The 23,138-nt window shown below is 35.6% G+C and overlaps 1 protein-coding gene across 1 annotated transcript in view; it reads right to left on the bottom strand.

Annotated features, from left to right (window-relative positions):
* Positions 1–875: 875 nt before the first annotated feature.
* LOC105617235 (RB1-inducible coiled-coil protein 1) overlaps positions 876–23,138 on the bottom strand; it is a 29,374-nt gene continuing 7,111 nt past the window's right edge. Inside the window, exons 2-10 of the mRNA XM_012198804.1 lie at positions 20,494–20,702; positions 6,852–7,140; positions 5,045–5,990; positions 4,722–4,939; positions 4,016–4,643; positions 2,470–3,219; positions 2,076–2,384; positions 1,103–1,945; positions 876–995 (exon numbers count right to left, since the gene is read on the bottom strand). Coding sequence (XP_012054194.1) covers positions 876–995; positions 1,103–1,945; positions 2,076–2,384; positions 2,470–3,219; positions 4,016–4,643; positions 4,722–4,939; positions 5,045–5,990; positions 6,852–7,140; positions 20,494–20,702 — 4,312 coding nt within the window. The remainder of the gene's footprint in view (positions 996–1,102; positions 1,946–2,075; positions 2,385–2,469; positions 3,220–4,015; positions 4,644–4,721; positions 4,940–5,044; positions 5,991–6,851; positions 7,141–20,493; positions 20,703–23,138) is intronic.

The raw sequence follows: 23,138 nt of genomic DNA, 5'->3' as shown, positions 1-23,138 counted from the left end.
TTTATTTTATTATATAATANANAAAANAAANAANNTNTATATATATATAACAACGAAAGAAGTATATATATAGAGATATTATTATATATTATATAGTAATAATATATAATATATATAATATATATATATATATATATATATATAATATATAATTATATATATATATTATATAATTATATATGTAATCAAATGCGATTATATATATATTTATAACTATACATATATTCACGACATATAAATCGCACATTCCCATAACATGTTGGTTTTGTAAAACTTATAGCTATATCTTGTCTCACACAATGCAAACATAATTATCAGAATGCGGAGAGAGGAAGCTGAAGCACGCTTTCGTCTTTCCGCATTGTACATCTAATGTTGAAGTTAAACAACCTTCCCTTTCTCTCACACACACTAGTCAATCTATCGAATTATCGAAAGAGAGAATCGTTGACGACACTCACATTCCTTTGTTTTTTTTCATTTATGAAAAAAGAAAGTCGAAGAATACAAATATCGTTACGCTTCACAGCTAACCACAGCATTCGGCAAATATGTTTCACTCGTTTAAAAATTATTTATATCACAATAAAACGCCGGCGCATCCTTCCGTCTCATTTCATGTTATCCAACTTGCGCATACCTCTTTCTATAGATCACTCCCTTTCCAGCGTTCATCAAGGTATCAAGGATGCGTCTAGAGGCTCTGGCAGGTTTTGGCCTAGATCCGAGGTTTCCGGATGGTTGCGGAGACGTAAGTTCGGGATTTGCGTTCCGAGTCGCTGGTCCCCTAACGAACGCGGTCTGCCGACGCAAATCCTCGATCACAGCGCTTGTACTAGGCAAGAATCAAGGGATTCTCGACACAGTCTGAAAAATTACGGTAGTTGACTCTTTGACATCAAACCCGTCTCGTCTGTCAGCGCGCGTGCATCTCGTGGCTTAGCATGCACTCTGTAGAATTTCGTGCCACGTGGGACATGGTATCGATTTTCATGCTAGAAAAAGAACGAGATTATATTTCACTTTTTGTAATGAATGATATATTATTTAATTAGATAGAATACAATTTTACAATCTACGATAATTTATTAACAAGTCTTACCTTTCTCGCGTGACAGTACTCCTTATCGATCACTTCAGCGAGAACGCACTTCCGAGAAGCACTCGGATTCATTCCTTCCATTGCACCTACGCAGTCCGAATGAAGGAAATAAAAAGTCGAAGATTCTTGGTACACCGCATAATTGCAATGTACAGCGTCCCAGACTACGAGTACCACATCACCTGGATTACAACTAGTGATGGTGACAATTCCCTGTTGCACCATCTTTGCCACTTTTTCTGCGACCTTCTTATGTACGTATGAGGGAAGGGAGGGGTGGAAGCACATTGATTTGGAAGATGATCGTCGACTCATCGGCTCTGGACTCGTGGCCGCGTCCCGACTTGAATTAGAGTCCGAAACGACTGCGACCGACGCATTCATGTCTTTGTCGCGATTTTCCGGCATCGGATCAATACCAAATGTCCTCTTGGTACGCTCTTTCAGCAACTCAACCTCCAAACGAATTTTATCCGTCATTAATGCCTCTACTTTTGCTTCAGCCGCTATTTTACTCGCGCGTATCGAATTTAGCTCGCAGGACAGCCTTTTATTGTCATTTTCGAGAGATTCAAGTCGTCTCGATAGTCGAGCCAGATCATCATCGTCAGCTTCCAATCGTACTTTCTTCGATTCTGATACCTCAACCTCATACTTTTCGGATTCCTTGAAAATGTCTTCTAGAATTTGACCAGCATCCAATCGATCGTAACTCAAGTCTTTGCATACTCCAGCTTCTAGAGGATACACAATATCATCGTTTTGTTCCACAACCGTTCGCATTGCTTTGTCTGCGGTTTCTTTGTTTTCCAAACACGCCTTGTCCGCTTCAAGATTTTTCATCTACACAAAAAATAAAACAGATAAAATAAATAATAATATATAAAATATATAATGATCAATCAAAAATATACAAAGTGATCTTTCTTTAGATTATCACTATCGGATTAAGTGTATGAATGTGATATCATACCTTCTCCATCAAAGTTTGCTGTATCTCCGATTTCAGTTCGAAATCTCCAAGTAATCGATCTATCGTATGCTTATAATGTTTACCCTGTTCGATCAGCGCGATCGTTCTCATTCTGTACATTTCTATTTCCCTATTTTTCTCTTCGACCACTTCCTTCGCCAATCTTAATTCGTTGTCCAATTTTGTCATGCAATCGGCCCTTTCTTTTATGATAGCAGTACGGATTGCTACAGCATTCTCAATTTTCATATCTTCTCTTGCTTGCGCCAAAATTGCCTCATGATTTACAAGTTCAATAACATCTGTTCGCTGCAAGAAATAGAATTAACATTTTTATATTGTCTTTTATATTGTCTCTTACATTTTTAATAATCGGAATAAACAAATTACTTACTTCGATTTTCTCTAAACTAGAATCGCTAGGACTCCTTTCCATGGTAGAAGCGGTCATAAGTTTGAAGCGACTCCGAATGGTCTCTAATTCCGTTTTATATTCCATCTGCAATTTATCAGTTGCCTCTTTCACCATTCTCTCCTGATCATTGCGCGCGGTGACCAGATTCTCCTCTAATTCTTGAATTCGCTTCTGGCATTGTGTCAATGAATTCGTTAAAGAAGTGATCTCGAGAAATCTCTCGTCATTCAATTTCTTTACGGCCTCTTCCTTATCTATGCGCGCTTGTTCTAGTACCCTCGAATAGTCCTCGAGTTGTTGATGTAAACGATCATGTAAATTTCTCCTCTCAATTTGTTCGTCTTCCAATTTTTGATGCATCGTGGCCACCAGTCGCTCATGCTCCGCCAATTCAGTTTCCCTTTCAAGAAGATTACGCTTGAGCGTGCAGATTTCTTCCTCACGATTCTGCATTAGCTTTTTAACATCCGCGATCTCATACTCGTGCTCGATTGTCATTTCCTGTTCACGTTCTTGAAGACGTCGATCGTACTCTCGCGAGTGCAAGGACAATGCCACTCGAACGCGCTCCGTCATCTCGACGATACCGTTCTTGTCCTCATTAGATTGATTTCGCAGAATCGCCAATTCATTCCGCACGGAACTGAGTTCCTCGCATACAACCGTTTTCATGGTCTTCAGGATAGAACGCAACCTTTCCACTTCCTCACGCGTATTACCGAGATTCTCCTGAAATGATGAGCACCAGAGAATATTTCAATAAGTTATTTAAAAATCATATTTTGTGCAACGGATTGTCCTCGACTTTGAGTAAAAGTAGTCAAGGAGAATTCGTTAAGGAGATTAGTCAAGGAAAATTTCACTCTCTTTATTAATTTTAAATCACGAATGCGTGTTCGCAAAATTGCAATCATTTCAATTTAGAAATAAATGTCTTTATAAAAGCAATTGTGTGGATGAGTTCAATGGGTTCTGAAAGGAATGTGTGACTCGAGGGATTGGGAAACGAGTGCGACGCCAGCTATCCTGTAAAAAATCAAGATGCACGCATATATATGTATACACACGCGCGCGTGTCTATTATTGAGTGCCATAGTACTTGTGCAAACAGAAATCAGGGAGTACAAGAGATTCAGTTCAATTAGTTCGAACGTTACGGAACATAAGTCAAACAGTAATACATACCCACGTCACGAGATCTAATTTGCATATAGTCAATTCTAATCACTAACGAATATAAAGATATAATAACGAAAGCACCTAGAAATCATAAAGAAAATTGAATCAACTACTAATATGTTTAACAAAATACCGAGTAATATTTTAGAGATATCTTGATGCGGAGAGGGCAGTGAGAGAGGAAAATATAAAGAAAGGTGAGAAGAAGAGAAAGAGAAAGTTGTACATTTTAGAACATATTAATTTTAGAAGACGAATGAATAATGATAAAGGCAGTACTTTATGGAACGTTTTACGGCTACGACTACAATAGTTGTTTGTTAGCGAGCTGTAAGTCGTCCAATACCTGAAGGAGGGACACGATAGCCTGATGCTGGCCGTCGGCGGGATGTTCGCTAAGGCTGCTCGGCAGAGATTCATCCATGTAAAATTCCGTACCCATGAAGTCGGTAGCACCTATACCGACGGAGGGACTGCTACCTCCGCTACCGGATAGCGGATGCTGATGTTGCTGATGCTGGCCGTCGCACATGATGGAGGACCGCAAGGAAGGAGGATTCGGACTCAGGGAATGTTGCTCCTCGAGCGGTATAGCGTCACGATAATTCAAGAGACCGCTCACGCCTCTGCGAAGCAAACAACTGGAAGAATCGGCGGCGCCGTTCTCCACGCACTCGGTCAACGGACTTAGCTGCACCGGACGCTCGCTCGTGGCGGATAGACTGGGAAATTGGAAAGAGCCGGGTTCGCTTGATGTGGTCGAACGTGTTGTTAAATCCGCGACTTTCGAGTTTAACGGGGAGACGTTAGTCGAGGTCGAGGAAGCGGGGGACACGCTTCGAGAGGCACCAACCTCCAATTGCTTCTGCCGTTTCTGTTTCGCCCCGTCGAACACGCCAGGCTTGGTTACTTCCACGCCGGCTTGACCAATTTTCTCGAACTCCTCCGTATCAGTTTCGGATTCAAAATCGCCCCTGAAAATGGATACGTGACGTTCACGATTTATATAATTCATCTGTATATAAGTGACAATATAACGGATTAAGACTCACCTATCAGATAACAATGGCGCTCTAGTGCGTTCTTGTTCCTTTGTGGGAATATCGGTGCTCACTGATGTGGTGTCTTTTTCCTTAGTACCATCGGTGCTACCTTCGGTGAAGCTTTTCGATAAGAAGAATTGCGTTATGCTGCTCAAATCCGGCGTAGAAATTGTAAGCGCCAAATCCGGAAGCTGGGATCGCAATGACTCCATGTCGTCCGCGGTCAGCTGTAGTTAAATATTAAGAATAAATTATTCGTATATGTATACTTTAAACTAACTAATAAACTAATAAAAGTCTTTAAACTAATAAAAGTCTATCACAGATCTTACCTTAGGTAGCCCATTGTCAAAAACGGAAGGTGCTTGCGTTGCAAAAGGCGGTGGTGTGTCCTCCAGACCGGGGAAGAGAGTGTTCAAGAAGTGGCCGTCAAATTTGCTCTGAAACTCTCGCCTACGTGCCAACTCCTCGCTATGAACAGTCAACAGTTGGCACGCCAGATTGCTTGCCCATACGAGAAAAGCTTGCGAGAAGGTGCGCCTTCTAACAACCTCAACCACGGCGCTAATATACATCTGCGGAGCTAAGTGTATCTGTTGGAGCACTTCCAGATGCCGTCGCAACCGCTTCAGGCTCTCGTGATATATGATTAGCTTGTTGCCCACTTCCACCATCTTATTCTCCACGTACATGATCCACTTCAAGCGATGATAGATATTCACCGACAACTCTTCCTTCGCCTTGGTGCATCTGCGGCGGATATCGCGCAGTTGGTTGTGATTTTGCAACATGACGAGCAATTGCCGCCGGTGAGAATTGCAAAGATCTGGCAGGACGCTCGCATCGCCTAAATTACTCGCGCGATTCTGATTCTGCAGAAAACCTTGAGCAAGCTCGCCTTGCTCGTGAACAAGTCTCTTGGTCTGCACCATCAACTGTTCCAGAGCAAACAGCCTCTCGCCTAGACCCTTAATCTCTTTCATATCCTGTTTATTAGCATTATCGACAGCCCCGTTCACTTCTGCCTTCAAGGCCTGCATCAATCGTTCATCGAACTGCTCCAGGCCACGCGAGCATTGCTCTGCCACTTGCTCTAGGCTGCTTTGATTGTCTTTCGCAGAGATCCATCGTAACAGACTTAGTACTTCCCCACTATCCTCCGATACAGTTTCGGAAGTTTGACTCGGTTGATCATCCGGACTCAACAAGCCCTCGGCTTGAGCTCTCAAGGCCGGCAAAATTGGAATTTTTGCAAGAGTACCGAGATCGGCGCTGAAGCTGCAATAAAATTTTGCATTCATTTTTTTCAAGCGTAATTTCGCTATTTAATAGAATGAAAAACATAAATTTAAATGTTACTCTACTTCTGATTATTGTTAATTTAAAAATTCAATTTACACTTAGAATGTTACAGACATTAAGTACTTATATTTGACGAACAATAAACTTTGATGCGCATATTTTGGGATAAAATTAATACTAATTTAATTACTCATTAGCAATATAACCAATGATAATTGAAGCTACGATTAAACATGATAATCAAAAGCTATGATAATTAAAACGTGACTTCAATGGTAATTATATTCCATTGTAATTAAAGTAATTATTAAGAGCAGCATTACACTATACGTTTATGGTAGCTGTTACTCATAATTCATTACAAAAAATTTGCTTAATATCCCGTAACACGTCCTAAGCTCATTAATCTGTACTCTCACTATTATTCAATCGAGCTTTGATCAGCTCGATAAAATCTACGAAAGAAAACCAGTCCTTAGTGAACATTAATCGTTCAATGCATCCTGCCAATTAAATTGTCGCACTCATAAATTATTGACTATTTTTGCAAGTATTATTGACTTTATGCAAGTAATGCAAAATAAAGATAAAATATTTTATAATTCTTCGAAACTCTTCTTTAACTTTATTATCTCTATTAACTTTATTTTCATTAAATTTTGTCATCATAAATCTTACAAAAACCAATTCCGACAAATTCATCGATATCGAAAGAATATTGAAAACAAGAATAGAATTCCACGATATTTACACATCAATGAAATGGAACTGATATTTACACATCAATAGAACTGACAAAATGAAATAGAACTGAGGAAAACGAAAAAAGCATCATACTTATCAAGGAGCTTCATGTGCTGCTGCCTCTCGGCGAGGTACAAGACGAAGGCTTGCTGGAACTGCTCGGCTCGTGATTGAAACATATGCGTGATGTCCTCGAGATTGGCGACCACTGCGGCCCAGCCTTGTTGCTGGAGATGCTGATCGTGAACCAGCCTCTCGCAGATCCTCGTCTGCTCACGCGCCAGGCCACAACACTGCTGGGCTAAATGAGCACGTGCGCAAAGGGTCTGATAAGTGGCTGGCATCGCCAGTGAAGCATCGATCTGAGTCTGCAGGTCGACATCTGATAAACAAAAATCAAAATCAAAATAAATATTTGTTTTTGCGTGATTTTGCTCTAGAATATATTTTGACAAATTATAGATAATATATAGATAATACGAGAGTTACATAATATACGGCTCTGAGTCTGTATTCTGTAACTTCTAAATGATACTGACGCTGTCGTAAAAAGTTACAGAACACGTGCACTGAAGTATTTTTCTAATAATAATAATCTAGTAATGATAAGAAAAAAAAACGTATATTGCATTTATTATATATATTACATTGTATTCCTTTCGAAAATTGTCACGTAAATTATAATATGGTGCCGAGAAAAGAACATAGAACAACAATATCTCTCTCTAGGAATGTGGATTAGAGAAAGTTATGTTTATCCCGTGTGCAACCTCAATTCTAACTTTAAAATGGTTCCTGCATCACCTTTAAGTGCTTGGACGAGAATCGATGTACCTATAATCTTTTTGTGCCTATCAGACATCTGAAAGCACGTACAACTTGACAACTCGTGACTAAATCTGAGAATTTAATGAGATTCTATCTAGTTAGCGAAACAGACACAAATAAGACACAAATGCTTGTCAACACAAACAGCTATGAATTTGAAGCTGTTGTCGATCATATTACGAGCGTAGCAAAAGCAACTAGGAAATGTACTCCTTTTATATAAGAATGATGTTAACATGCGAAAAAATGTTAACGACGAGTTCGTAACATCAGACAAAAACTATGCATCGGATCGAACCAAGTGGTGTATAATTGATCGGCGAGGCTCGCCAGAGAGCGTAATCTTGGCACGCGATGAAAATTCAAGGTCGCCACGACACATATCACTTCAGCAATATGTGACTTACGTCACACTCTATATTCAAGAAGCGAATTATGTTTCATGTACTTAATTAATTAATTCATGTGTGCGTGAAATCGAGAAAGAAAAAGGAAGGTCATTCGGATCGATGAGGAGAAGATGAGAATAGAATCGAGTAAACGGAACGGTAAGAGAATAAATGACATAAAGGAAAGAAGTATGACGTGGCATATATATCGTTGCATAAATTTACAGACCGATATATTTTATATCTCCTATCACGCCTATTTTAGGATATTTTACTTATCTTATCATGCCTGTCCCACAATGATAATGCATGTGCAACTCAATCTTTATAAATCACATTCTGTCCAAGTGACCTTACTGATTTGCAAGTGCAAAATGTATCATCATTATGCGTGATCGAACAATCGGAGAGATGCCGCAATACCATCTTATTCGAAAGTCAAATGAGTCGTTGGCAGATAATCGCAAAAAAGAAAGAAGTGTTACGGATGTAATCGTTGCTTATCGTAACGATGATGCTCCACTTACAAAGCATGCTACAGATGCATATATTATATACACATGAATTAAGAAACTGTGGAAATTTTTTATCGAAACCTGTAAATCTGAATTTACGATAACCTTTAGCAGATATTATTTCTTACACATGTATCCATTTTTATCTTCTCTTTACATTACGTGTTTTCACGGTTTGTGAAAAAGATTAGAAAAAATACATAATATGCTCTTTGATCTCGTATCACGAAGCAGTAAGTCTTCTTATGATTTTACTCTGTTCGCTTGAATCATTCATACCGAGAATCTAGACAGCATGAATCCTTTTTTATTGTGAGACACGTCAACTATTGTATGGAGATATACAGAGGATAGACAAAATAATACAAATAGCTAAACAGAAAATTGGACGGCTCTTTTAAGTATTAGACACACGTTGTTTTATAGAATTATAGATTTGTTACAATTGACTGTTAAGAGCACTTAATTATCAATAACTTATATGAGTATTGATTATTCTACCGTTCTGTTGAATTATGAGCCATTCGTTTAATAACATCTTACAAAAAATTGCGAGCGATTTTATCATGTAAAAAATTAAAATTTACATTATAATTAGGTTTTTATAAATAATATCGGAATGTACCACATTTTTTTTACTTTAATTGTTAAATGTTGAAAATAATCATAGAGATTGAAACGTATGTTCTTGTTTTTTGTTAGTTTGTATCTAATTATTGGTTAATATAATAATATCAAATAGTCCAACTTGACTCTTATTTTGTGTAATTTATTGTAATTTTACTTATTTTATTATAAATAAGAGATCTATCGTTTTTTTATTTTTAATTATACGTTCTATTCTTATTAGACTAAAGTCACAAAGATAAAGAGATACAATGCTTGAATAATTATCAATGGAATGTTGTATTATACTTTTCATAGAACAACATTACATTAGGATTAGAGGTTGATCATCATTTGCTTTATTAGCTTTTAATACATTCTATTCTTGTTGAAATAAAGTCACACAATGCTTGAACGATTATCAATGGAATAACAAATATAAATGAAATAAGATTCCTTAATATTCAACAAATTAAAGAACAAATATATATGTAAGGAAATATAGAATTGACGTGGTGCGCAAATATAAGAATAAAAATTCAATCTATATTAATACTATATTAATAAACTGTCTTCATTTCGTACGTGCTTCGACATACTTCAAGTACGTCGTTCTCAACGAATTAAACAAATTATTACGCTCTCATGTAAGTCGTGCAATCCTGAAACTAGCCTCACTATAAAGATTCCTATTTATTCCATCGGAGTTAAATAATCAAATAAACAAGAAAACTTCACGAGGTAGACTATAATAGAGAGAGAGAGAGAGAGAGAGAGAGAGAGAGAGAGAGAGAGAATGAGTGCGGATAATCACTCACCAAATTGTAAGACTTATACACTTACATCCTGTAGTCAACACAATGTACATTACAAACAAAATAATAACTAACCAATCAAAAGAATGTTGTACTTTTAACTATTCTGTTAGTAAAACATCTTTCAATTGCTTATATAAATTGCTTATATAAATGATATTGAAGAGAAAATTTTGAAATTATCCACTGTTTTCTAAAACTTTAAAGTCTTTCTTGACTAATGCAATCATCCGATTTAAATATCATAGAATCATTTGTAGTTTTGAAGGATAGAGGAAGAAAAACAAATTTCCTTCTCCAATATTTTTTAGTAATAAGATGTTTTTTTGAAATATAAAACAATGATATAACATTACTACATTATTGTAGTAGTTGTTACATTATTCAAGCATCACTTTTCTAACAAAGATAGAATCTGTATTAAAGACAAATGTGAATATAAAAAACAAAGTTTTTATTACTAAAAAAAAACAAGTAATATATTTCCCAGGTGCTCATTATTTTGTCTATTCCCAGTAGATATTAATTTTATATTAATTTATACGCGCGCTTTTGCAATGAATATTTTATTTCTGTTTCTCGAGAATATAAAATAATCAGTAATAACATTTAAAAATAAAAATACATTTCTCTCTTCCGATAGGAGTATTATGGCGAAATGTGCCATTGTCTTGCATTTCTTTACGTGATATTACAAATCTGTGCAGAAACTTAACAGAAACTCGCGAACGAGAGTGGCGCGCACAAAAACATATTTTTCTTCACCATAATCTACTTCAGAGTACATAATCGACTATACGTTGTTCCTCTTGCTAAGGCGTTCCTTCAACTTTCACGAAGGAGATAATTGAGTCGCGAGAGATTATTCGCGACAATAAACATTATTGTGAAGAAAAGCACGGTGAAGCCTGGAATATAACGTGGCGTAAATTACCGGTTGTTGAACCAACAATCTTCATCATTTTATACGTATGGAAAATTTTTCTTAATCTGAACATTTCTCATTCCCTCTCTCCCTCTCCCTTCCCCCCCCCCTCCCCTCTCTCTTTCCCCTCCTTTTTCTTTCTATCAGTCTTTCTCTTGCTGAAATTATCATAATGCAGTAAAGAAAGAATATGGACATCTCTGAGTCTGAGATACCGACAAAATTGTGATAAAACAGCGATATAAGGTATATTTACATCTATAGGTCTGATGCAGGTATACCGCATACGTCATTTCATCGATCGTATCTTTTATAGAGCGCGGCTAAACGAAAGTTTGCGTGTAACACGCGTAGTTCCAAGCTAGGGTCGTGGAAACCTGCATTACGCTGGGACACAGCTTCGTAATGGCTTTTAATATGTTCAGCGTGCGGGGAGGCTCTCCGGATTCTGTCGATTTTTACACGATAATTTTTCCATCCGGTAGATTCGAACATTAAATTTGAGCCTTCTTTAAGTACAGATACTAATTGCTTATTTGCGATCTCGAAAGAGTATTAAAGAGTACATCTCATACCTCTATCTCGCACTCGTTATCTCGATGCATCGATGATGCTGCAGCATCGAAGGCTACCAAGCGACCTCGTTCGCACGGTAATTGCACGCGCGGCGTGGTTGAGCCAAAAAAGAAAAATCGGACGCAATGACTCGTGACGAGAAGCAATAACACCGGTATAATTGAAGCGCGGAGAAATCGTGCTAAAGCCGCGTTAGATAGTTGCAGGCGTTACACAGTTTCGGGAAGTCCAATCTAACAATCAGAAAGTTTTTTCGAAAAATGCTAATGCACAAGACGAATAAAAGCATCGATATTATTTTATGTGTTTATATCTAGGCGCGCCTAAAAATCGCATCGAACCCATCTATAGCGTTCTCTTTTCAACAATATCTATTGTCGATACCTAAAGGAGTGCCGCTTATGGCACTTCAAGCGTTTCAGCATCAGAAAGTATTCGGATAGAATAAACGGCAAGTCTGTGAAATAGAATGGATACGTAGCACTTTTGAGGATACGAAATATAATATTAATGTCGTTCCACTTTCCCGTCGGTAATTGTTTCTTCCTTTCGTGAAAAGGTGAAGTACTCAATGGTACGAATGACAACAGGATTGCAGGAAACGAAACGTTTTCGAGAGCAAACTATCTCTTTTTCTTTCTGTCTCCCTCGCTTGGTATCTCATTTCATGAGATCAGCTCCGTCGCTCGATTCGCAACCGATGCGAATCCGGATGACTCTCGCGCACTTCGCGAAATCTCGAAAGAGTCGCATTAAAGCCATCGGCGAGGCTCGGCCTCGTTCACACGATAATTGCAGGTTACGCTCTGGCCAAGCGATACACGGAAAATCGCATGGTTGCACCGCTCGCGCGCCAGCCGTTGCCGGGTTCCCGTGAATAAAACAACCGCCATGGAACCGCCGCCAACGCGAACCGTGTACCACCCCAAGTGTGAGTGTTCGCTAGCAACAAGAAAGTGCATTTCCATTCTAATCTACTCGGAGGTTCTACCAAACCGATCTTTAACTTTCACCCGCATTCCATCGCGTGGCAAAAAGGATGTATTAATTTTCTTTCGTATAGAGTTTTTCCTTAATTAACAAAGTTTATCGCGAAGATAAATCAAATTATGAAGCATGATGGTGATATAAAAATGCGAATAAATCTCAAGACAAATAAAAAGCAAAGTAAAGAATAACTGATACATAAAAGAAATAAAAAGAGAAATAAAATATACGTAGAAGATATATGTATATATATATAAAGGAAAAAAGAAAATATAAAAATATCTCAATTTGCTAATATTTCTTTCTTTCGAGAAAGATTTCCTGCAAGAATTATTTATTTGACTCAATACGCAAGGAGCTATTTCTTTATAACTTGCAAATTTTTAATATTTCGATATTTTTGCTAAAGAAAAGATTTAAAAATCATCACACAAGCTGATAATTGGATTTAAATTTACAGGCTGATCTACATAAAATAATCAGCTGATCGCAGCTGCAACTCGCACGTCAACTCGGTTCCAGCCGAGCGTTAGTAGCCTAGATGACCGCAAGGGAAGTATGCTTATCAAACTATTAATGATTATACCACGCGATCCGGAGACATCAAAGGACTCGCCGCAACGTTACACAGAAAGCTTTACCGAGCGCGTAGGCCGATCTGTCGTAATACGCAGGAAATAAGAACCTAAGAACTACAGTCTACAATGACTGCGTTCAGCAAAAAAAGTAACTTTGCAACTGTTGGACAATTCTTGAATATGATTGGTTTATATATAATATTTAGATCCAGTAAGAATTAAGGGCAAAACCAATCATATTAAAGAATTTTATAATAACTGTAAAGTTGTTTTTTCTGTTAAACGCAGCTAATATAACACGTTGCACATGCATACACATAAAACGGTTACGACACGCAAAACGATTACAACACATAGAAATAGCAGGTACTCGTATTGCGAGTATGTATTTATCAAGAAAGTGCACCAAGTTGTTTTCATGATAACTACTCGTCGCATAATCGAGTAATCGAAGATAATCGAATTACGATCTTTATCTTCGAAAAATAACATGCATTCTAGCTGCACATAACGTGATACGTAACGAGATATTTGATTTATGTAAAAAAAAAAAGATGTTGTACATAACCTTCACTCTAATAATAATGATTTGAATAAAAAGAATTTCCTGGAATGATGACGGTTGAGAAAAAATTTTATTTTACAGCATCAACCTTGCATAATTACAGAAGATGTAGGTTAGCTTCGCACACTATCTAACGTTTTATGAAATTATATTTCGTGAAACTGTTATTATGAGAAAAACTCAGCAGCGATGTGAGTACGGTTATTAAATATTTATACAGTAATTACAACTCGTGCAATTCGGAAGTATGAATCTGTTGGCCAACGTCTATAGTACAGTTTCAAAAATATATCTGGAATAAAAGTAATGATGTTAGCTTTGCGCTTGTAATCATATTCATACGTTATGTTCCTCAAACATAACTCTATGTAATAACAGAATATATTAGAACGATAGCTTGCTTTATACAATATGACGATCATATAAAATTAAACTCTAAATGCAAATCATTCAGCAACAGGCACTTGTAACGTGATCAGCGATACTAAGATTAATGTGTGTCATTCTATTAATCTTAAATGAGACACACGTATGTGACTTCTTATGACACGTACTACTATCTCGTAATGTTGAAGTTCCGATAAGCCGACGTTGTCACTTGCACGTATGTTTACTTACCGGAGTGTTCACTTCAGCAAATGGCCTGACGCAATAATGTGTTACAATTGTAAACAATTACAATTAATAGTCGTACAGAGTATTTAAAAAAAAGGCTTAAAAAACAGATGCATATAATGTCAAAAATAGATAAAAATAGACAGCTCTACACACAGAAAAATATATATTCAAATAATAAGTATTTAATTTGAGTATTTATGTATTTCAAGTTCATATATCCGCAAATCTAACATAAGTTAATTACAAGCATCAAATTTCAAAAATATATTATGAATTCCAGTTTAATATTCAATCAAAATTATTAAATTTAAAGAAATTCGATTTGCTTAGTGTATAAATCGCTTTTCCGACAGAAATGTTACAATATTCTTAAAAAAAAAAATAAAAATAAGAAAAATTTTTATTTTAAGTACACAATAATAAGTTTTTCCGAAAGAAGATATTAATTAAAGCTGTTTTCAGCTAAAATAAAAACAGTTCCTACTTTTAGCATCTTCTCCTTTCTAATAAATTTATCTTAAGACTATTATCAAGAAACTATTCTCTGTTAAAATTAAACCGTTACTTAAAAGAAAAAAGTAAACTGAATAAATCACTTTTCTAGACTAGTAAAATGATATCTTTTTTTGTGTATAAATTAGTGGATAAATTCCTTAAGATATTAATTTATTTTACTGTTTTCATTTACAAAACCAAAAATATATCATATTATGACGTACATATGTCTCGCCGTCACATTCTAATGTTTTTAACGTTTCAGCGTTATCGGTACACTGAACATCTACTTTAGAAACTAGGGCAGAGTTATCTGCTTATATACGCTTCTAAATTCTTCCGTCCCTTTTTTCGATCACTCTGTACGGCAATCTCGATAGGATGCAACGTAATATATTTTATGCAGCGTAATATATTTTACGCAACATAATATATTTTATGCGCGCGAGCATATGTACACACATATAAGATATCGTCAAGCCGTATTCCCAACAATGTACGTGATTACGGTAATCTCCGTGTATGTACACGTACGACCGAGTTCGTACGCGTGTATGCTGTATTATTGCTTTCCGCGGTTCTGTCCGAGGTCTCGCTATATCGGAGGTTTCCATCGACCGCCTCTCGACCAAGTCAGACCAATGCGAGAATGTTTCCTGACGTGTTTTCGTGCTTTATTACTTCGACCAATTCTTGGGCATTACTTCAGCAATTTCGCCCTTAAGTCGGCACGCGTCTCCTTTATATTAACGATATCTTTAAGTTTTGCTGATTATTGTGTCATTAATTTAACAAGAATGTATATATATATATATGAAATAATATCATTAACACATAATTGTATTCTTCATAGAAGTTAACTTTCTCGCATGTATTGTAGAATGTTATATGTCAATTCTCTACTAATTTTTAAATTGTAATTTTACATCTTACTTAAAACAGGAGATAAGATGTAATTACCGCGAGAAAAACTCACTTCGTTGAATCAAAAACAGCGAAAATGAAATTCTTTCAAACATTTCTTGATAATATAAGACATAACTGTGCATTCACGCTGTGGAATAATTATAAAAATAATTAATAAAATAATTTTTCAATTTTTACTGCATGGAAAAAAAACGATTTTGCTAAAGAATCTAAAAATTTAGTTAGAAACAGATCTGAAAATAATTTTGTTGGATCATAGAAATTATTATGTAGAACGTTTAAAAACTGAATGTCAAAACTTTTTACAGCATTTCTTATCGTGCTTGAAGTTCCTACAAAATTATTTTAATGATTCAACAAAATTATTTTCAGATCTATATACAGGTTCTTCAGCAAAATTGTTGTTTCTGTGTGCAATATATTACAATTTCGGAAACATCAGAGGGTAGAAGGAGATAAATAATATACTCCGATATTTCTTTGTTTCGCTAGCCGTTTAGAAACGTTTCCCTAGAAGCCGGGAATGAAAAATCGCCCCGTGTGGTAACCTAACGAACCCCTAGCTACGGTATCGACTTTATATGCACATGCACTTGGCACACGCGCGTATGCAGGGTGAAAACGTAATAGCTTGGGTCACGGTGACTCGGAGCAACTGTTCTCGGGTTTAACTTCGGTCTCGGTGCTAAAGATCTAACGTCGCGCGCGCGAAATAAATTTTGTAAACTGACTGCGAATTGTTCTGTTTTCGAAATAAAGATACACTACATCGTCGATATTCACATGAGAAATCCGCTTACTTTCGAATGCTATTACCAAGTTTTGTGCAGTGTTGCGAAACTTTCTGTCAGCGTGTTATTACCGATGCACGTAGCACCGTTTCCAGTGGCTAATATTTTTCTTTTACTCAATGATCAATCCATTTTATCTCAAGCTGTATTGCGTGATTTGCACCAAATCGTCAACTCTGATGCTATCGAGTGTTACTGTTTTTGCATTTCGGTTCGATGCAAATGTATCTCCTTGCAACGCGATAGATCTAACTTTTTGCAGTGCCGAGATATTACGTATCACAAACGATACTACATGTCGCATGGTTATTAAAAAAGAAAAACTTATCGCGTCACAGTATAATTACAATATAAGTATCTTTAGGAAAATATTTATGGATGCTAGGAAAATAAGTGTTTCAATAAGGCTTGTATGCTTGTAAGATACATCGAACGTATCGATTATATCGTTACTACTGAAAAAATCCTTGATTATAAATATCTTATAATTCAACGTAAATATTTTCCATAGACGTAATAAGAATAGATTGCGCATTCCTATAAAGTTATCACTATCGATTTAGAAAAAATGAAGTAGCTTGAATCACATCGCTTTTTCTCTTCAATATATCAAGATAATGGGAGATAAAGTTGAAAAAAAAAAACGCTGCTGAAATGATTCAATTCTTTCTAAAGGAGCACAGATGCTAAAATTGGAAAATGCACAATTTATATCCCCATTACGTCTGATATTATTCATCACCGTCTGTTTCTTGTCTATCTTTTCATAATTCAGTCTGATACTGTTCAATCTTGCAACTTTATGAAAATATTTTTCCAACTCAGAAATAATTAATAAGAAAATTTGTTTGCGAAGAAAATTTGTATTGGTTTTTTTGTGATAAAACTTTGATCAAGGTCACCTCGTGATAAATCGAAGATCGCAACTCGAAGGAGATAGTAACAGCCTCGCGAAAATATCGCGGAATATACTAAAGATATGTCTCGAGGCAAATGCAATTTCGCTCACATCTCATGTCCGCGAATGAGATTCAACTGACTGCAGAATCGGAACAAATTGGATTTAATGACAAGGAAAAAAATCATTACTCGAACTACTTAACGCTGCGAATTGATACACGAGAGTAAGAGAGGCTCTTCAGATATATTCGTGTTGGACAATCGTACAATGTTAAAAGTACGAGCGAACAAAGTATTAAAATCTTCTTTGTTTCAAATTCAAAATTCGATTACTCATCATTGAAAAAATAGCCGGTGCCCAACGTTAAATAGTCTGCATCAATACTTTCGTCACGTTTAGCATTCTTCGCGATCAATGAAGACACTTTGGCATCCTTAATCAGCTGACAATTCCAACATCATGTCGTTATCTTCGATTCCCGATAAACAGTTCTATTCGCGACGTTCCAAAACAACTGAGCGATTCAATGTCGTCATTTAAAAGGGCCGATAATCCTGAACTTAATTTAATCCCGATCAAAGTTGAGCATCTCAAAATATAATGCTTTTTGATAAATTTTTAACAACCCACGGTATCAATATTCTTTTAGTGTAGAAGCGAATATAATGACCTAGGTATCATTATTTAATTCATTCAAGATTCATAACGTTGATAGACTAAAGCTGCAATAATAAAAATTCGTATCTTCCATTCGATGGTTCTGTAAATCCTGTAGACTCGTAAATGTCCACTTCTCGAATTACCTGTACACGTCGTAATTCAATCGAACGTAGAAGTACGTCCGCCGTAATTCAACGAATGTCTTACAGCTCCTTAGAGAAAGACGAGTGGACTCTATATCGCATGGAAAAAGCCTCCGTGATCGAATTAATATTGCTTCGGGTGCTCGCCGCGATTTCAGGAAACATCACTGATTGACTATTTTTGCGACTCCGCGGAAAAGCGTCACGCTGCGTGCTGAACGGCCTAGTTTTGCGTTCTATGCAACGGGAATTTGACGCTCTCGATGTCACGTCGCGTAAGATATGTGAGCGCGCACGAATAGAGAATCAGATGGTTATCCCGTGGATAACAAAATCAGGTCGAATGGTTGATCACAAGCTTCGTTAACAACGCGGTGGATCAAAGTCCCGTGATGACGACATCTATGGATAATCCAGGTGGAGTTTTCACGACGACGCGACATGGAGATTCTATCGGATGAATAACACGCTCATTGTCGTTCTACATTCTAATGCCAATTAGCAGTCTAACGGGGTCCCGGAATCAAATCCTTCCCATACCTCTCATTATCTTATACTTGCGCTGGATCGTCGTGCTGGACGTGACATGTTAGCATCGGTATACACGAAGGTATAATTAACTGAAATAAATCTAGCATCTTTTGCATGATTATTGCAGTGATCGTTAAAAGAGGAACACGGATTTACCGAAGAAAACACAAAAATAATTGTAATCAGCAAAATATATATTTATTAGTATATATATATTTATTATTAGTAAGTTGCATTTGTAGCAGTCGCATATACGATTTTTATGCAGAGCAAGTCATGGATATTACGATCTTGACTTACACATTAAATATTAATAATACTAAAAATAATAAAAATTTAAATACATGAGACTTTTGATGTTATTTACATACATATGAAATATGAAAACCATTTTTATACTTTTTTTAGATATTTCTTTACGTAAATCGTTTCTCTCCTTTTCTCAATCAATAATTATAAATGTAATGTAAGATAATTCAAGACAATACATATGACGCAATAAAAATTTATCAGTATTCACTAAAAAAAAGAGAATAATTACCATAATTTAAGTAAAGTAAATTCAATCAAACATTCAATCAATATAATTTTCTGTTTCTAAATATAAATAAAAATAATTTTCCTTTTTTAAATACTAGGTCAATATTACCAAATATAATAATATAACCTATCGTTTGATAATCATTACTAAATATTTAGAAAAGGAAAATTATTTTCGCGGTTATATGTACATAACTGAATATTTGAATGAAATTGTTTCACTCAACATTCAGTAGCTATTATCAGACTTTTTTAAATGTACAATTTATATGAAAGTTCTGCTAATTTAAATTCTTGTTCTTGGAAAAAGTTGTTGATCTAAAAGTACTTAAATCGCTAGATAGCTCGATGGTGCGTATTTGCGAGGGGCGTGATTTGCGGTCGAATCACGAACGGTCTAGAAGTACGACTAACCGCAAAAAGTATGCGTACTGCTAAATCATAGCTCGCACCTCGATCATACGATCGATCATATGATCAGGGAGAAAGAGAGAATGAACGTGGTAATGAAGCGAGTCGCGGACACACGGTACTCTAACGGGACAAAACAAACAAGAGAGTGACTAAAAGAAAATATAAAATGGGACATCGCGCAACTAACCGAGTCTAACTAAACTCTCGGGAATTAAGGATAACGGGATGAGATCAGAAGTACATTTCTATCTATAGAAAGAGCACATCGCATGTTTTCTTAACTTCCTCCATCGCGATATCAAATAAAAAAAATACATGACGTATTAAAATTTAATATTCTTGGATAGAAATCTCGATAACCACAAATATTTCGACACTAATATCACTTTTTTCTTCTACGAGAAAATCAGAGATAAAGATCTTACACTGATCGTCATCCTTTCAACACGACTCTCCTAGAGATGAATCGCACGATATGATGGAAATTTTCATCCTCGTTGAATAAATTAATCATCCATATTCGCAGTGCTGACCGAATTAAACCGTGAGAATCTAATGATACGTTATCGGATATTTCGAACGAATTATCCCCTTTATATGGAAAGAACCGGTTCACATCGAGAGAATAAGCTCGTATATAAATATTGCCGCACGTACAAGTTATTATAATAGATATCGATTAACGTATAAAAACATGATCGTTTACACGTCATCAATAACGATACGTTTATTTCTTCCGGCACACTTATAAAACCGAGAAATTTTAATTCTAATAATTTTGTTCTCATAAGTAAGGTACATTTCACTGTAATAAAATACCTCCCGATTAATATAATCCGTAATAATTCCGTAATTGCGTAAGTTGGCGTTATTAGGAAATTATCGTCTACATTTCATATGATAAGAGGGTGAAGAAAAAGAAGCTACTCACCGGAACCGTAATCTATACTCGGCGTAGGCGGGAGGCTGCTTTCAATGGCGGCCTTGCTGAACAGATAAATAGGATTTGTGTCGGTTCCAGCCGAGTAAGAGCACACACGTGCATTTGGTTCCAAGCATTCGCCTCCGCTCATAAGCAGCACCTGATGCGCCGCTACCACACCGCATTCCCTCTCGATCGCCTCCATCAGCTGACTGACACTGCACAGAAAATTGACACTGCACGCATGAGCGATCGCTAAATAAAATTTACACTTGAATATTACAGAACAAAGATTCTTCGTTCGTGAATTTTTCCTCGAACATTTCCTGAAAGTGTATATCCCCCGTTTGTTCTTAAAATAACAAACAATTATCGATACTTAAGCACTTCCATTATCCACAACGATTATGATAATGTAAAAAAAGAATGCAAAATAGATACTAAAACTTTTAAATTTTTTAATGTATTGTACGTATAAAAAAAATATTAAGATAAAAGATAGTTATTAAGAAAAATATTTAAGATACACAAATAACAAACTACAAGATCAGATAAAAATAATATTCAGAATACATATATAGATAGAAATGGTATTTGTACAATTAAGTAATATTAAACATGAAATGCCTTTTTCCGTTGTCGATAAATAAAAATATCAAAAATATCTTCTTCTCAATCCTCTCAATCCTCCGTTAAAACCGAGAAAGCTTCTTCCGCTTCAACAAATCAAGGGCGATATCACACCTTTAGGCAAGAAAGAAGCATTACTCGATTCAAAGACGGTTAGGCTGATTACGACCTAATTTCTGTAAAGAACTCGTACTGCGATCGTAATTACCGGATGGTGCGTTTCCATTGCCGGATGCAATGCAATAACGAAGAAATAATGAGAGTAAAAAGACGAATGGGCGTGTATTGTGAGGGCTTTAATACGATAGAGCGGCAATTGCTGTAATAATGCCACACGAGATAGATATGCACTCGCGTAAGGACAATCGCGGGATCTCACTTGTTATCTGACGTTACGTGATGAAGGATTACTTTTAATTCTTGAAACAGATGGACATACCTGGTTCAAGTACAGTGGCAGTACGTGTGCCTCGAAAATTTGCATGCGTAATAATTAAACTGCCAACACTCTGTCAATCACGTACAGCTCGAGTGCACTGTGTGATGCAAAAAAACATCGCGAGGCGGATAAGGAAAGAAAAAAAAGAAAAAAGGGAAAGATAAAAAGTAATTATATAGCGTACGAAGTATTACGTAATAGCGCGTAATGTTACTCTTATTATATATAAATTATATATAAATTATTATTATATAAATTATTATTATTATTATATATATATTATTATTATATATAAATTATTATATATAAATTTTATCTATCGTGCTAATTTTTCATTTTCGACGCTTAACTATCGCAATTCTTTTTCGCTTCGATCATTTATCGCGAACGCTTCTCACATATCGTGATCGATACGTGTTCTTATTTTACAACGTTTTAAAAACGGCCTTAAAGATTCGACTTATTCGGAATACAACAATCTTTAAACAACGTTTAAAAGAAATCGTAGCGATACGTTGAGGATTGTTAACTCTGTTCAAGGTTAACTAACGGTTAAGGATGCTGCTTTTTGAGAAGTGAAGAGAGGCGAGGAAATGCGCGACGTATTAATTAAGTATAAGAGAACATGTTCGCAACTATATTAATAAAATATACAAAAATGCAATTAGCGATTGTTACAGTGTGCCGATTCGATTTGTCGGATTTGAAACACAATCATAAACTGAAATCGACGATCAATTAATTTAATTGTGAGACCATTATTTCAGTTTACGATTGGATTTCAAATCCGACAAACCGAATCGGCGTATAAAAAAATAATAATTATATTTGTATATCAATTCACATATATGAATATTATTAACAAGAAAATCTATGGAAATATCCGTCTTTGATTTTAATAAGTTTTAAATTTGTTTTCTAGACAAAAATAAGAGACACATACTTTTAAGAGATGCAATCTTGTGCAATACATTTAAACAAAATCGTTTTTTTTCTTTCAAAGCGAATATCGAAACTGTAAAAGATAGAAAAAAATGTTTTCAATAAATGATTTGAAAAATACTTTATAGTAACAATTTAAAAAATTTATAATAAAAAAATTTTTATTTATATAAATATAAAAATTAAAAGTTTTTTTTAAATTATAAGTATTAAGTATTCTCTTAAAACCATTCAACTTTTATTTCTAATTTTTTTCTATCTCTTATAGTTTCGACAATATTTGCTTCAAAAGACAATAATCAATTTTCTTCAAAGAAGTGTTGCATCTTCTAAAAGCGTACGATACTTTTAAAAAATACGTGTCCCTTATTGTTCAGACAACAATATTCAAAGAGCATAAAAATTGAAGGGAAACACTCATAAGGATTTCCTTATGAATATCAAGGACAGAAAATGACCGTCTTCTCTTTTATTTCTGTTTTATTAATTAAATATTAATTGTAAGTAAAATAGACCATATTTCGATCTATTTCACTTAAGATTAATTAATAAAAATTTGTCACGCGATTATTTCACTCGTAGAGTGAATTACGACAATAAATTAACCGCCTTTCACAATCCTTTCGTAACTATCGTAAGATCT

This window comes from Atta cephalotes, assembly GCF_000143395.1.
Source record: "Atta cephalotes unplaced genomic scaffold scaffold00001, whole genome shotgun sequence".
NCBI classification, from domain to species: domain Eukaryota; kingdom Metazoa; phylum Arthropoda; class Insecta; order Hymenoptera; family Formicidae; genus Atta; species Atta cephalotes.
The sequence above is the reverse complement of the archived record's forward strand: the minus strand, read 5'-3'. Positions and strand labels throughout refer to the sequence as shown.